The following is a 14985-nucleotide window of genomic DNA, read 5'->3' as shown; positions in this document are numbered from 1 at the left end:
AATAGTTTTTACTTTTTAATTTTCATTAGCAAAGTGCAGAGAAAGAGTGATTTTTTTCCTAAGAGATTTTGGAGGCTTAGCATCTTCAGGACTCTAGAGGTGAAAACAAAAACTTTGACCAATACTGATTTATCAGACAACATACACTAGGTTATATAAGCTGTAATAACAAATAATTCCCAAACATTTTGTGGTTTACAACCACAAAGATTTATTTCTTACTCATGTTACATTGTCAGCTGGGGGCCAGGCTGCAGAAGCAGCCCCTTCCTGGCACAGAGGGAAGACAGCCATGGCAGACAATGTAATGATTCTCAAGGATTCTGCTGGAAGGTGACATCCATCCATTCTGTTTACATTTCATTGGACACAGGAAGTTACATGGCCAAGCTTGAGGTCACTGGGTAGAGAATTTTAATTCTCTCACAAGGAGAGGCAGTAAACAATTAGAAAAAATAATAAGACCACAATCTGCCAACCAGTCACAAATATTTGCTTTTTCCTTCCGCATACAAAATACACACACCCTGCTCCCCAGAGGAGATAACCAGAAACTCCTATCCAGTCATGCCAACAGAGTCACAAAAAAGTCCATAATCTTGTAATAGACTCTTTTTAAAGTCCAGATCTGGCACCTTTTACTCTGAAGACCAATAAACTAAAAAGACAAGTTACCTGCCCCTCAAACATCCAACCTGTAATTGCAGAACAGGAATGCCACAACTGGAATAATTTTCAATTTGGAAAGGGGAAGATAGGAAACACACAGCGGTCTCTTATCCATGCAAATTCTGAAACTTTGGTGGACAGAAGTTGTAAGAGCCACTTGCCCTGGGAGTAATGAACATGCCTTAACTGGGGCCTGGAGTGACTTCCTTGTTCACTGCTCTCTAAGGCTGCTGGCTCTGCCCTCTGGGAAGACATTCATTTTTCTTGATTCTTGCTGGGGACTCAACTTTAATTGAATCTGAGGTTTTAATACAACTGTGCTGGCTTTAGCTCTGATGTGGTCTTTGATAGGTGGCTGAAATATAATGGGTCTCTGTCCATTCAAATAATTTTCAATTATATATTTAATCAGTTGAAAATGAGAAATAGTTAAATACGGTGACTCTTCAATTGCTGGAATTTCTAGATTCTCCCTTTTCCCTTTACACCCTGTTAATAAACAGGCCAATTCTTTCCTGAGTTTATCTCTATTTTGTAAACAAATGAAGGCAATAGAAACCAAAGAACATTGGTCACATTTTGTTTCCCAAACTCTCCTACTGCCTAATACCACATACTCAATCTGGTATATTATCTGATTTCCAGTTACCTTAGGTGACAAATTTCACCAAAAGTTTTATCATGGGAACCACCTTCTGCCTAGCCCCGAGGTCAATGTCATATATTTTAGGTATTTTTGTATGTCTGTTTATTACAGCAGTATCCCATTTAGTTATCAACTTCTCTATCAGTCGGTTTATATTCGGTTATGATACAACAAACAACCCCTAAATCTCAGTGTTTTACAACCAAAGCTTAATCCTCACCCAAATTATTGTTAGCTAGGGATCAGCTGCTCTGCTTAATGTCATTTTTATTCTAGAACCAAGTTGGAAATGGGGCAGCTACGCTTTGGGACATACTATGCACGTGGCAGAGGAAAGAGTGATGGAAGAACCACAGAATGTCTCTTACAGCTTCTTCTGAGAAGTAACGTATGAAACACTTCCATTTCACTAACCAGAGCAAGTCATATGGCCAAGGCTACACAGGGAAAGGAACTGAATATCTGTGAATGATACAATCTACTAAAACAATTTATCACAACAGACTGAATGAAGCTGTAAGAAATCAGCTGTCTTCTATGAAGCTCGACAGTAAAAGGATTTGCAAAAATGTAAAACAATGCTGCTCAGAAGAGTAAATTTGTTTAGAAAATAGTCATTATTCATTAAAATGTTATTATATTGGGTTTAATATTACTCTTTTAAAATAAAATAATAAATACTTAAAGACTTCTAAGACAATTCCTAATATGGCATACATGGATAGATATAAACAAACAAAAGTCCTTTGGTGTCCTCAGTAATTTTGGGGAGTATGAATAGTTCCCCAAACCAGAAAGTTTAAGAACTGCTGCTCTATAGGACAAACAACAGTAATAATCCAAGAACTGGTTGGGTTAAAATAGGTGCAGTTTGTAATTCACAGTGTCTGGCACAGAGTACACATTTAATAAATATTAAATATTATTGTTACTAATGATAACTAAAGGGATGAAAAATAAATGAAAACAACAGAAAATTCTTACATAAACACAATACTCAGCTTTTAAAAAAAAATCACAAAAGAACAATTTTTTATTTTAACAACAGGCAAATTCCTAAAGAATGTAGAGATCAACTGCTATATTAATGGCTCTCTGATGACAAAAGCAATGCATAATTGTGGTAAAAAAAAAAGTCATTAAACATTATAGAAATGTTTAAGGAAGAAAGACAAAGTCCCTTGTAATTCTACATTGCAGAGATAACAGATTGACCTCTAGAATTTTTTTTTCTAACCAATACATCTTGCAGACACACACACACACACACATACACATTCTGGAAAAATGAGATGACACTAGACTAACTTGTAACATACTTTAAAAAAAAATCTAACACGTACCTTTTTTTATTTAAATTCAATTAGCCAACATATAGTATATCATTAGTTCTGATATAATGTTCAATGATGCAGTAGCTGCATACAACACCCAGTTCTCATGCCCTCCCCAATGCCCATCTCCCCACCCACCTCCCTTTCCACCACCCTCAATTTGTTTCCCTGAGTCAAGAGTCTCTCATGGTTGGTCTCCCTCTGATTTCTTCCCATTCAGTTTTCCCTCCCTTCCCCTATTGTCCTCTGCACTATTCCTTATATTCCACATATGAGTGAAACCGTATGATGTCTTTCTCTAATTCCTAATACGTATCTTAACAAATTTTAATGTGCATTTATATTGATCTATATCTTTAATTACATCAATATCTGTTTAAGTCCTTTCTTATTATTTCCATATCATTGTTTAAAAATGCTATCTAAAAAACATTCTTACAGATATGTTGTTGCCTATTCGTAATGACGTCTTGAAAATAATATATAAGAATGAAATTTCTAAGTAAAAGGGCAGGGACATAGAATTTTAATAAATGAAGTCAACTGCCTACTAAAAATTCATATTATAACAAACAACGTATCAGTACTTTTTTTGGTCACAATGCTGCCAAGACTGGGTATTTTCAATCTTTACCCATATGACACATGAAAAATCTCACTGTTTTCATTTGCATTTCTATTAACATGAGCACAAGTATGCTTACTTAATTGGCCTCCATATTGCTTTTTGCCATTTGCACGTTTCTTCTGTTTTTTTATTACATTGTTATTTTAAAAGACTCAAAATAATGAAGAATAGAGCAAAATGTGAAAATCCTTCTTCACATTTACTCACTAAACCAACTCCCTTCCAGAGACATGCCTAACAGCACGGAATACATTCTTCCAGTCTGACTTTTATGTATTTTCATACATGTACAAGCACATATATTTTTTTCTTAAAACATGAGGTCATAATAAATCTACTGTTCTATAATTTAATCTTTTCAAATAGGAACTTACCACATCACTGTGTTCTTTTAAAAGGTCAAATATTATTCTAAGTATTTACTATGGTATATACTATAATTTACCTTATAAGCCTCCTATTAATGGGCACCTGAATTGTTTTCAATTTTTTATACAACAATGTTATGATGAATATTTATGTATACTGATCTTCAGTGGGTACAAGATGAAACTGTTGACTCTACGAATGTGCAGTTTTTTTAAATTTTATTTTATTATGTTATGTTAATCACCATACATTACATCATTGGTTTGTTTTTTTTTTTTTTTGGACGACTGGGCCATTTTGGTAACCGCGTTGTTGTTAATGAAGCGCCCACAGGCCTTGTCGAGCGCGGCCACGAAACCAGCGTTGTTGAACGCCGACATCACCAGGGCGTTGTATTTCTTATGAACATCCAACACCGTCTGTACGTACATTTGGGGGTCATTTAAAGCAGCTTCTCCACACTTTTCAATTGCTGCAAGACCCTGATTATGAATGTGTGTCTCTAGAAGTTTTTTCAATTCTCCTAGGCCATCCTGGATTCTAGACACAAGATTATACATGCGACCCAAATCTTCATTTTTGTCAGCATCCAACAAATTCTGGAATTCTGTGTGGAAAATTTCCAAGTGTTTCTCAATGAGCACTTGCTCACACTTCCTGGCCAGTTCATCCTGTGTGCTTTCATGAAGGTAGACCTGGACTCTCTGCTGTTCCTCGAGCAGAAGAGCCTCTGCCTTTTTCATATACTCAGTAACTGGGTTCTGCTGCAAGAATTCAGTGCTCTCCCTGGTATAGAATCTCTCCGTGTCAGCCAAAAACTGAGATTCAAAGGACTCTTTATACACGGTCAACGTAGGGCCCTTGGCAAATGCATCATCTTCATTCAGCCCCAAATCCACATAAGACTGTACAACTCCACTTATCAGTCTTGTATTGATGGTTTCACCGTTTCTTTCCTTTTCAATTAGTTTTAAAACAGCATTCATTACATCATTAGTTTTTGATGTAGTGTTCCATGATTCATCGTTTGCGTATAACACCCAGTGCTCCATTCAGTACATGCCTGCTTTAATACCCATCACCAGGCTAACCCATCCCCCCTATCCCCTCTAGAACCCTCAATTTGTTTCTCAGAGTCCATAGTCTCTCATGGTTCGTCTCCCCCTCTGATTCCCCCCCCTTCATTTTTCACTTCCTATTATCTTCTTTTTTTTTTTAACATATAATGTATTATTTGTTTCAGAGGTATAGGTCTATGATTCAACAGTCTTACACAATTCACAGCGCTCACCATAGCACATACCCTCCCCAATGTCTATCACCCAGCCACCCCATCCCTCCCACCCCCCACCACTCCAGCAACCCTCAGTTTGTTTCCTGAGATTAAGAATTCCTCATATCAGTGAGATCATATGATACATGTCTTTCTCTGATTGCCTTATTTCGCTTAGCCTAATACCCTCTAGTTCCATCCAAGTCATTGCAAATGGCAAGATTTCAATTTTTTGATGGCTGCATAATATTCCATTGTATATATATACCACTTCTTCTTTATCCATTCATCAGTTGATGGACATCTTGGCTCTTTCCATAGTTTGGCTATTGTGGACATTGCTGCTATAAACAGCTGGGTCTTTTTGAGGAACCTCCATACTGTTTTCCAGAGTGGCTGCACCAGCTTGCATTCCCACCAACAGTGTAGGAGGGTTCCCCTTTCTCTGCATCCTCACCAACATCTGTCATTTCCTGACTTGTTAATTTTAGCCATTCTGACCGGTGTGAGGTGGTATCTCATTGCGCACTTTAAGTTTTGCTAGACACTGTTAGGTTGTGCTCCAAGAAAGCTTTATTTTTTTTTTTTAAGATTTATTTATTTTAGAGGGGGTGGGGAGGGTAGAGATAGAGGAAGAGAGAGAATCTCAAGTAGACCCTGCGCTGAGCATAGAGCTCAATATGAGGCTCAATCCCAACACCCTGAGGTCATGAATGAGCAGAAACCAAGAGTAGGACACCTAATTGACCAAGCCACCCAGGCCCCCCCAAAAAGGCTTTATATCATCAAAATGTAGAAAGGAACTGATTTTTCTGTATTCCATCCATCTTTATCATTTATGCCAATCTGGTAAGAAAAAATGTTTTATTTTGATTTTGAACTTCATCACTATTGAGGGCTGAAAATCTTTTCATTTACTCACCAGTCATTTCTCGTTCTTCTTTTGTAAAATATCTATACACATTCTTTCCCAATTTTTCTATTGAGCTTGTTCTTAATAATTTATAAGATTTATACCTTAATCTTTGTTATATATAAATATTTTCTTAGTTTGTCTTTAATTATCTAGAATTGTCTTTAATTTTTGATTATAGCATCTTGCATCATATACGAATTTCAACTTTTAGGTGGTCAAGCACTTTAAAAATATAATTTTGGTCTATTCTACATTATTGTTATCTTTTTCTATTTTACACCTCACTATTTGAGATGCTATTGCTTTATACTGATTATTTCATATCCTGAATCTTTCAATCCAGGAACGTTGCTTTGTCTTCCTGCTAATAATCTGGTTTTCTTCTTGGCCCCTCATTAAAATTTTAAAGTTTCCTCTTATATGTCGTACATACTTCTTGTCATATTTATTTCTACCTATTTCATCATTTTTCTTGCAATAGTGAATGCAATCCATTTTCATCACATTTTTAATATGGTATAAGGAAGAGACAAGCTGAAGAACAGGATACATAATATTGTATCTGGCACTATTACTAAACCTTACTAATTCTAATCTGTTTGCAATTGGTTGTCTTGGATCATGTCGAACAGATAATCACACTGTCTACAAACTGGACCTTTCTCACCTCCTTTCCAACAGTCCCACTGCTTATTATTTTTCTTACCTTACTGCACTGGCTTGGACCTCCGGAAAAATATGAACAGCACTGGTAACAATGGCCTTGTTTGTTCTGGCTCTGGCATGATGTTTATTCCACATCCCTGGTAAACAGCAACTATTAAATTAATGGGGTTTCAGTTCACTATTAGCTTGTTCAGCTTCTATTAGGAATGGCCATTAAATTATACCAAATGTTAAAGTATTAAACTGTTTTCAATACTTACAGGTGATCATACAGTTTTTCCCTTTTAATCTTCCTGGTGTATTGTGTATTTTTTTTTTCAATGTGACATATACCTCTCTTACCTAATTTTGAGGTTGTTTGCCTTAGTTCTATTTGCTATAATGTTAATATTGCTTTCTTTTTCTTACATCTGCCTGGAATATTTTCTCACACATTTATTTTGTATCTTTCCATTCTTTTTCATTTGAGTAGTATTTCTTACAAACAACACAAGGTCAAGTTTTGATTTAAGGCAAATCTGACAGTCTCTATGTTTAAAAGGAAATTTTACTTTTTTCACATTAGGTGTCATTTTTGACATTTTGGACTTATTACCACCATCTTATTTCATATTTTCTCTTTTATCACACTTCCTTTTTACCTTCTCCTAATCTGGATTGGTTAAATTCTCCTATTTCTGTTTTTCCCTCTTCTGTTATACATTTTTGTTATACTATTTTTAATTGCTACCCTGAAATTTTTAAAACATTTAAAAGATGTATTTCAGTTGTATCTAGAGGTAATCAGTATTGACAGTCTCCAGTGGAATAAGCCCAAAATCTTGGATGCTTTCTCTTCCTTTTCTCCCACCTCATATCCACTACATGTTGAGATTTTCTGAGATCTGCCATTTACAATATACATGATAACAGAAGCCTAATTTCAAAATGATTTTCCTTCAGAAATATAACGATACTGATTCACTTTCTTCTAGAATCCAATGTTGCTAATACTCATTTACCCAAGCTTACTAGATGATTCTTGAGCTGTGTCTATTCTATTTAGCTAATATAGTGTTTTAAAAAATTCACTTAGTGTATTTTTAATTTTGAAATTTCCATTCTTTTGAATTTCTCTGAGGATTTAATTAAACTTACTTTTGAAAGTTCTTCTAAGCTGGATGTTAGTTCTTCTCTTTGTCATTTAGTGCCTACCTTTCATGTTGGTTTCCTCAATTATTGGTTTGATTTGTCTGTTCACCTTTGCATCTAAGAATCTACTTATCTTTCTGTTAATGCTGGTTATATCTACAGTAAGATGTCCCTAGTGACTGTGGTACAGGATGGGGCACGTTTCCAAGGAGAATGAATTGGCAGTATATATTTAGGCTGTGAGTGATGCCCATCTCTCCTTAAGGGGCAGTATCTACATAGGGACCGCCTTATCAAGGCAGCTGTGGTACCCACACACACTTTGTTGACACATGAGCCACTTCTCAACTGTCCATTGAAAAGAAGTTGGAAAGGGTTAGGGGGCCACTGGGCCAACTTTTCTCCAAGAAAAATCAAACTGACAATTGTCCCAGAGTCCATTCTCTATTAGTGTCAACATTGTTGAGTAAGAATTACCAGAAACGATACTTATTACAGGAAAAGGGGAAGATGTCAAGAAGACATCACTAAATTTGGAAGAATTCTGTAGAGGTAAGACAAACCTTGTAGGAAAAAGGTCAGGCCTTCTGGAGGAAGACATAAGTATAACTACTAGAAAAGGTGGTCAGAACCTTAGAATGATTGAACCCTTTTAATCATGCATGAGGGTAGCTAGGGAAACAGAAATAGTCATACAAAGAGGAGTTAAAAGGGTTACTAAAAGATACATGGCACATAATCCATTCCTAGTTGCCTTGGTAATAGGACCCCACACCTTGACAATGAGAAAAAAAATATGAAATAAACAATAAGTAAAAATTGGGCCAAATATGCTCTGGTTAACTACACCTTGGGTATTGGTGAAGAGTTTGAGAGGGAGTTATGCCACTGAAAAAAGAAATTAGGCATGAAGAATATGATAACTCAAGATAGCTTCTGAGAAGTGTTACCATGGGTATCAGGAAGTTACATACTCATGTTGTCTTGCCAGTTCTATTCACCGACATCACTGCAGAGAAGGAACCATGGGCTTTCTCTCCTGGGGTACTATATAAATAGGCTGGAGTCTAGAGAAATCCAGGGAGCCATCTGCTTACATTATGCTCAGTACCCTTATCCTGATCACCCTAGAACTGAGCTAGTCAGCAGGGAAATAAAAGAATAAGGAGTCAACATGCTGGCTCTCTTTTTGGTACACTGGCTCAAGAGCAATTTCATACTTGACCTTTAGAGAATGGTTTACTCCAGTATTCTTTCAGTATTCTTTCCCCAAATAATTTCATATATATAGTCCCCTACCTTGTGTGCCAATGGCATTCTTTTTTTTTTCCTTATTAATACAGTATTTATTTGTCTTTCCTTTGTCAAACCCTAAGCCAACCATTTTCCCCAGCCTGTCTGGGGACATATAAGAAAAGGAACATACAAGGCAGAAAAGACAAAGGAGAAAGACCCATGGGAGGCGAAGATGGCTCTTTCACATGGTGAAGAGGATGAGAAGGGCCACCATCAGGCAAAAGAGCCCCATGATCTCCATGAGGGAACAGCCCAAAATGGCATAGGAGAAGAGCTGTTGCTTCAGAGAGGGGTTCCTGGCATAATCAATGATGAGGTTCCCAAACACAGTCCCAATTCCAGCGCCAGAGCCAGCTACCCCAACCGCGGCTGCCCCAGCCCTCAGAACTTGGCTGCTGTGTGGATGTCCCTTTACATGATGCTGGTTTAGAAGCTGCAGCGAGGAATAAGTGAGGTCAGGGTATATGGGGCTGCCAAGCTGCTGTTTTGGTACCACTGCAGAGAGTGATTGGTTCAGCAGCTGACAGGTGCTCCTGACCAAGCAGGGGGTGGAAAGAACTTTGCGCAGGTGTATATTTTCAAAGGATGAGGGGCTGTGGCCGGCGAGCGGGTCCCAGGACCAAGATAGGGACGACACCAGTTACACTTTCTTCTTTTCTTGCACTGCTACTAATGTATTTCCACTCAAAAACTGTATCTGCTCCATTATTTTATGGCATTGGAGGGTTAAAGAATATATTTGAACATGTGTACCTAGTCTATCTTGATCATGTACATTTTTAATTGATAGTATTTTAACTCATTATCTAAGAAGCATTTTATATGCTTTTAATATTATATGCTCTTAATATATAAGAGCATGCCATTTATTATGAAATTAGATCTGTCTGTTCCCATTAGATTTTTGCCTGTTTATAGTGATTTTGACAGAGAAGTATTAAGAGTTTTCACAATCAAATATAAGATTTCTCCTTATGGCCCCAGAGTTTTGTATCACAATAAGAAAATCTCCAGGGCGCCTGGGTGGCTCAGATGGTTAAGCGTCTGCTTTCGGCTCGGGTCATGATCCCAGGGTCCTGGGATCGAGTCCCGCGTCGGGCTCCCTGCTCGGCGGGGAGCCTGCTTCTCCCTCTGCCTCTGCCTCTGCCTCTCTCTCTCTCTCTCTGTCTCTCATGAATAAATAAATAAAATCTTTAAAAAAAAAAAAAAGAAAAGAAAATCTCCACTACATTTTCTTCCAATACTGTTGCGACTTTTTAAAAACATATATTTAAATCTTTGGTGTAGGGGTAGTGAAAGGAATTTTTTCCCATCTTAAGCCTATTGTTAAACCATTTATTCAATAATCCATCCTTGTTCCTAGTGATCTGAAATATATTTATCAGATATTAAATTCCCAAGTAGTCTTGACTCTATTTCTGTATTAACCACTCTACTCCATGGAACTACATATTCATATCCCTGCAAGTGTAGCCTTTCAAACTAGGTAAGAAAAGTGTGTTCTCTCTAATTTTCTTTCTTGAAACTTAACTGATCATTCCTTCCCTCATATTCTTTCTTCCAGATAAATTTTACATAACTATAATAAATCCAATGCAAATCCCACTGGGATTTGTATTGTGTTGCATTTGATTAATGAATAATTGACACTTTAACAAACATTTTACTGTATGAAAAGACTATGATACTCAGTAGAGTTTTATAAATTCCCATATATATATATATATACACACACACACATATTTCATGTTTATTCCTAAATGTTCTAATCTTTTTGTTGCTATTATGAATGTGATTTTTATATCCAGGACATTTTGCAGGTTTGGGTATATACACGGATAACCACAAATTAATGTATTTATTAAATTATACCTTTTTTGTTTCTAATCAATTGTTCCTTAGTTAAGGTTCATGGTATTCCAGATTTTAGACCATATAATTGGCAAGTAGTAATAATTTTACCACTTCTTTTCACAGTATTTATAATTTGTTGCTCCTACATAATTGCTTTAGCTAGCACTTTCCAGAGAAAAATCATTAAATAATGCTAGGAAACAACCTCTGGCTTGTTTTACACACACATACACACACACATTTATTTTAAGAAATTGTTTATCCATTCATGTTTACTTAAGGATTTTATATAGGACTCAATTATATCAAATGTTTTAGGTATTCAAAAATGTAATCTTTTTTATTTCAATATAATCTCAGAATTATATTGAACTAGCCCTGCATTCCTCGATAAATTACATTTGGCCATGGTTTATGATCTTTTTAATACACTGGCTTATTGCATTTGCTGAATTTTTTTTTTGCATTTGCTGAATTTTTAAAGATGATTTTCATCAATGTGCAAGACTGACTTGCAGATTTTTTTTTTTTTTTTACTTTCTAAGGTCAGGATACCAATATTATGCTGTCTCAGGAATGAAATTATTAATTATGCCTTCTGTCTCCAAGATCAAGGACCGTTTTAATGGCATTAATATTACCTGTTCCCTTTTAGTTAAACAGAATTCATCCATTAAGCCATCTAGAAGGCATTTTAGTTAAGACGTAGGATGGATACGCTCTTCGTAACAGTTTTATTCTTATTTTTTTTGTTTCAATTTTTCTATCTCCTTTTAAATCTGCTTAAAATTTACCAGAAAATTATATATTTCATCTAAAATTTCAGATTTGTAGGGGCACCTGGGTGGCACAGTCTGTTAAGCATTCGACTCTTGGTTTCGGCTCAGGTCGTGATCTCAGGGTCATGAGATCGAGCCCCATGTCAGGCTCCGTGCTCAGCACAGAGTCTGCTTAGGACTCTCTCTCTCCCTCTCCCACTGCCCCCCCACAAAATAAATAAATAAATCTTTAAAAGTAAATAAGTAAAATGTCAAATTTGTAGTATAGATTTGTGCAAAGCAGTAGTATTCAATTGAGTCATCTCCCAATTCTCATCTTTAATTTTGGATATTTCTGGCTTTCTTCCTTTCCCTAACTTTAGACTAATGACTTTTATATTATCAAAGAAAACACTTTTCAATCTATCAGTTCAATTGATACTGAATTCATTGATTAATGGTTTTATCATTATTATTTAGTTCCTGTTGCTATACTTTTGTTGCTGATTTAAGAAAAAAAAACGTATATAAGTGTTTCTTCATTCATGATAGATTAAAACTGGAAACATTCAAGTTATGAACTTTCCTTGAAGTATGCTTCTTAATTGTACCTCATAGGCTGATACGTTTTGCCTTTATTACCATTATTTTTTAAATTTCCAGAAGTTACACTTTTGACTTCTTTGATCACAGAAGTGTGTAATAAGGAATTTTCTAATTGTCAGTGTTACTACTACACAAATAATTTGACTGTATCTCCACATTTGCTAACATTGCCACTTGAGCCCATGTCAGTCTGATGCCATAGTTTGAGCTCCTAACTATTATTAGTATTTTCTATTGCCTCCTCTCTCTCAGCATTTCTTTTGTTTTCAATCTTTTGCTTTATGGCTTATATTTTATTTTTCACTCCCCTTCTTCCTTTCAATCATTAATTTAAAAAATACATAAAATTGTCAAGTTTTAGTTTTATTAGTGATGACTTTATATGTTTAACATCTATATTTAATGCACTTTAAAATGTCTATAATTAGGGGTGCCTAGACGGCTCAGTTGGTTGATTTCAGCTCATATCATGATCTCAGGGTCGTGAGATGAGCCCTGTGTCAGGCTCCACGCTGGGGGTGGAGCCTGCTTAAGATCCTCTCTCATCTTCTCCCTCTATCCTTCTCCCACTCCCTAAATAAATAAATAAATATCAATAATTATAAGATGCATTGTAATTTTTAAGAGATCAAGAATGAAAATATGGTGCCAATTATAACTGTAGGTCACAATTGATTAGAAGACAAATTCCAAGTCCAGAGATGTTAAAATGTGAAAAGAAATGTTCTTTACAACTGATGAAGTACACCAGTATGCTGAAGCCATATTTTTCCATTTATATACTTCAAACATAAACTCCCCTAAGAACGATAAAGCAATTCGCATGTTAATATGATGTTCCCTCCCAAGCCTTCCCCCCCACCAAAACACTACATTTTGCTGGCTCTTCTTTAACTTTTTATCCCAGCTAACTATCATCAAATTGCTATTTCTAAATGATATATCTTCTATTTAAACATTTGAATATTACATCTTTTCTCCCTAGTCTGCTTGATTCTGTGTTTAACATGCTCATCACCAATCTTTCTATATGATTTTACCATTTATGGATTTCTTCTTTTGACTCATCTTCTAAGTAAACTTTTACATTTGGTTCATAGAGGCTGTAATTTTTCTTTTTAAAAATATTTTTTATATTGGGCGCCTGGGTGGCTCAGTTGGTTAAGCGACTGCCTTCAGCTCAGGTCATGATCCTGGAGTCCCTGGATCGAGTCCCATATTGGGCTCCCTGCTCGGCAGGGAGTCTGCTTTGCCCTCTGACCCTATCCCCTCTCATGTGTTCTCTCTCATTCTCTCTCTCTCAAAATAAATAAATAAAATCTTTAAAAAAAAAAAGAACTCTTAAAAAATATTTTTTATATTTAAATTTTTCTTTTATTAAATAATATCTTACTAATTTTTAACTTAAGTCACCTATTTTTTTTTCCCTTCAACATTATATAGACATTATGACAGTGTCATTTGGGGTCTGAGAAAAAAATATGGGCCAACTTATTTTTAACATTGTAGGTGACTTTTTTCTTACTCTAGTAATACTCACAGAAATTTTTAAATCAGAACAGTCACCAGGATGCTGTCTTTATTACTTTTTCCTGGTATTTAGTAAACTCTTTTCAATCTGTAGATTAAAGTCTTTTACTTCTGGGATGAGTTTTTTTCCCCTCTGTATCAATAAATTTCCACTAATGGTTTTTAATCTCTCTTCCTGCATTTTATGTGATTTTTCTCAAGAATGCCCCTAAGTCATTGAGTCCATTTGCTGCATCATTCACTCTACATCTTCCTGTATCTAATGTGGTTTTAATTATTTTAATAGTTTTACTCATCTCCCCTCTGCCAACTGTCTTTTAATCTTACTTTGGTGTCCTTTTATCTATATCTTAATCTCTTAAACTCTTCTTTGATCTCTTATCATACAGTCTATGGTCACTTTTATCTCCTTGAGAGTGTTGACAATTATTTTTTCTTAAAGTGTTCTTCAGTTTCCTGAAGCAATTCTTCTTTCTTTTGTTTTTTTTTTTTTTAAGATTCATTTATTTATTTGAGAGAACGAGAATGAGAGAGAGTACATGAGAGGGGGGAGGGTCAGAGGGAGAAGCAGGCTCCTCGCTGAGCAGGGAGCCCGATGCAGGACTCAATCCCGGGACTCCAGGATCATGACCTGAGCCGAAGGCAGTTGCTTAACCAACTGAGCCACCCAGGTGCCCTAATTCTTCTTTCAAAATATATTCCTCCATTGCATTTTATGTTCCTGTTTATTTTCCTTATTTTTAGTAGCCCTCATACACAGGTTCTAAGTTGTGCTCATCATTTAGCTAAGAGAAGAACAATTTGGTTATCTCTGCTATTTACTATGATTAAAGTGGTTGGATTCTCCTGTTTTTCAGGAGATTTTTAAAAACATATTTTATAATCTGAGCTTGAAGTCTAGAAATTGATTGTATATTATGTATATATCATTGTATATATCATTCCTTCAGATGCTTTGGGAAGTGGGAAGAGGTTGGTAGAGAAGAATAAATCTTAGCAGAGATAACCTAAGCTCAAATACATTGTCTCCAAACACTCCTATCAAATTGGATGACTCTCTTGGCCTGAGCTAATGTTAAGATCCATGAGGGTAATTCTTTTTGATTTTAGAAATTATCCACTTCAGAGTCAACAGCACAACTGGATGGATTTTTCCACAACAGGAAGTCAGGTTGAGAAAAATAAAGATAGAATAACCCAATCCTCTATCAACCTCACCTCCCCTGTCATTCTCTATTCTGAAGTATGAAAATCTTACCTCCCCCTGTCATTCTCTATTCTGAAGTATGAAAATCTTACCTCCCCCTGT

General features: G+C 35.8%; 1 protein-coding gene and 1 pseudogene across 4 annotated transcripts in view; both read right to left on the bottom strand.

Annotated features, from left to right (window-relative positions):
• Nucleotides 1–14985, bottom strand: part of EXOC6B (exocyst complex component 6B) — a 606547-nt gene that overhangs the window by 219893 nt on the left and 371669 nt on the right. Inside the window, exon 19 of one of the 4 annotated variants that reach the window (XM_064572331.1) lies at nucleotides 6381–6638. The exons of the other annotated variants lie outside the window; for them this stretch is intronic. Coding sequence (XP_064428401.1) covers nucleotides 6543–6638 — 96 coding nt within the window. The 3' untranslated portion in view covers nucleotides 6381–6542. Of the gene's footprint in view, nucleotides 1–6380; nucleotides 6639–14985 lie in introns of those variants that run through there. 4 annotated transcript variants of the gene reach the window in all.
• On the bottom strand, nucleotides 8175–11456 carry LOC123850675 (ATP synthase F(0) complex subunit C2, mitochondrial-like; annotated as a pseudogene).

The sequence above is a fragment of the Mirounga angustirostris genome, unplaced genomic scaffold, assembly GCF_029215605.1.
Source record: "Mirounga angustirostris isolate CCGP_5_RB_7025 unplaced genomic scaffold, mMirAng1.0.hap1 SCAF_10, whole genome shotgun sequence".
Lineage (NCBI taxonomy): Eukaryota > Metazoa > Chordata > Mammalia > Carnivora > Phocidae > Mirounga > Mirounga angustirostris.
Note: the sequence above shows the minus strand (reverse complement) of the source record. Positions and strands in the feature narration are given on the sequence as shown.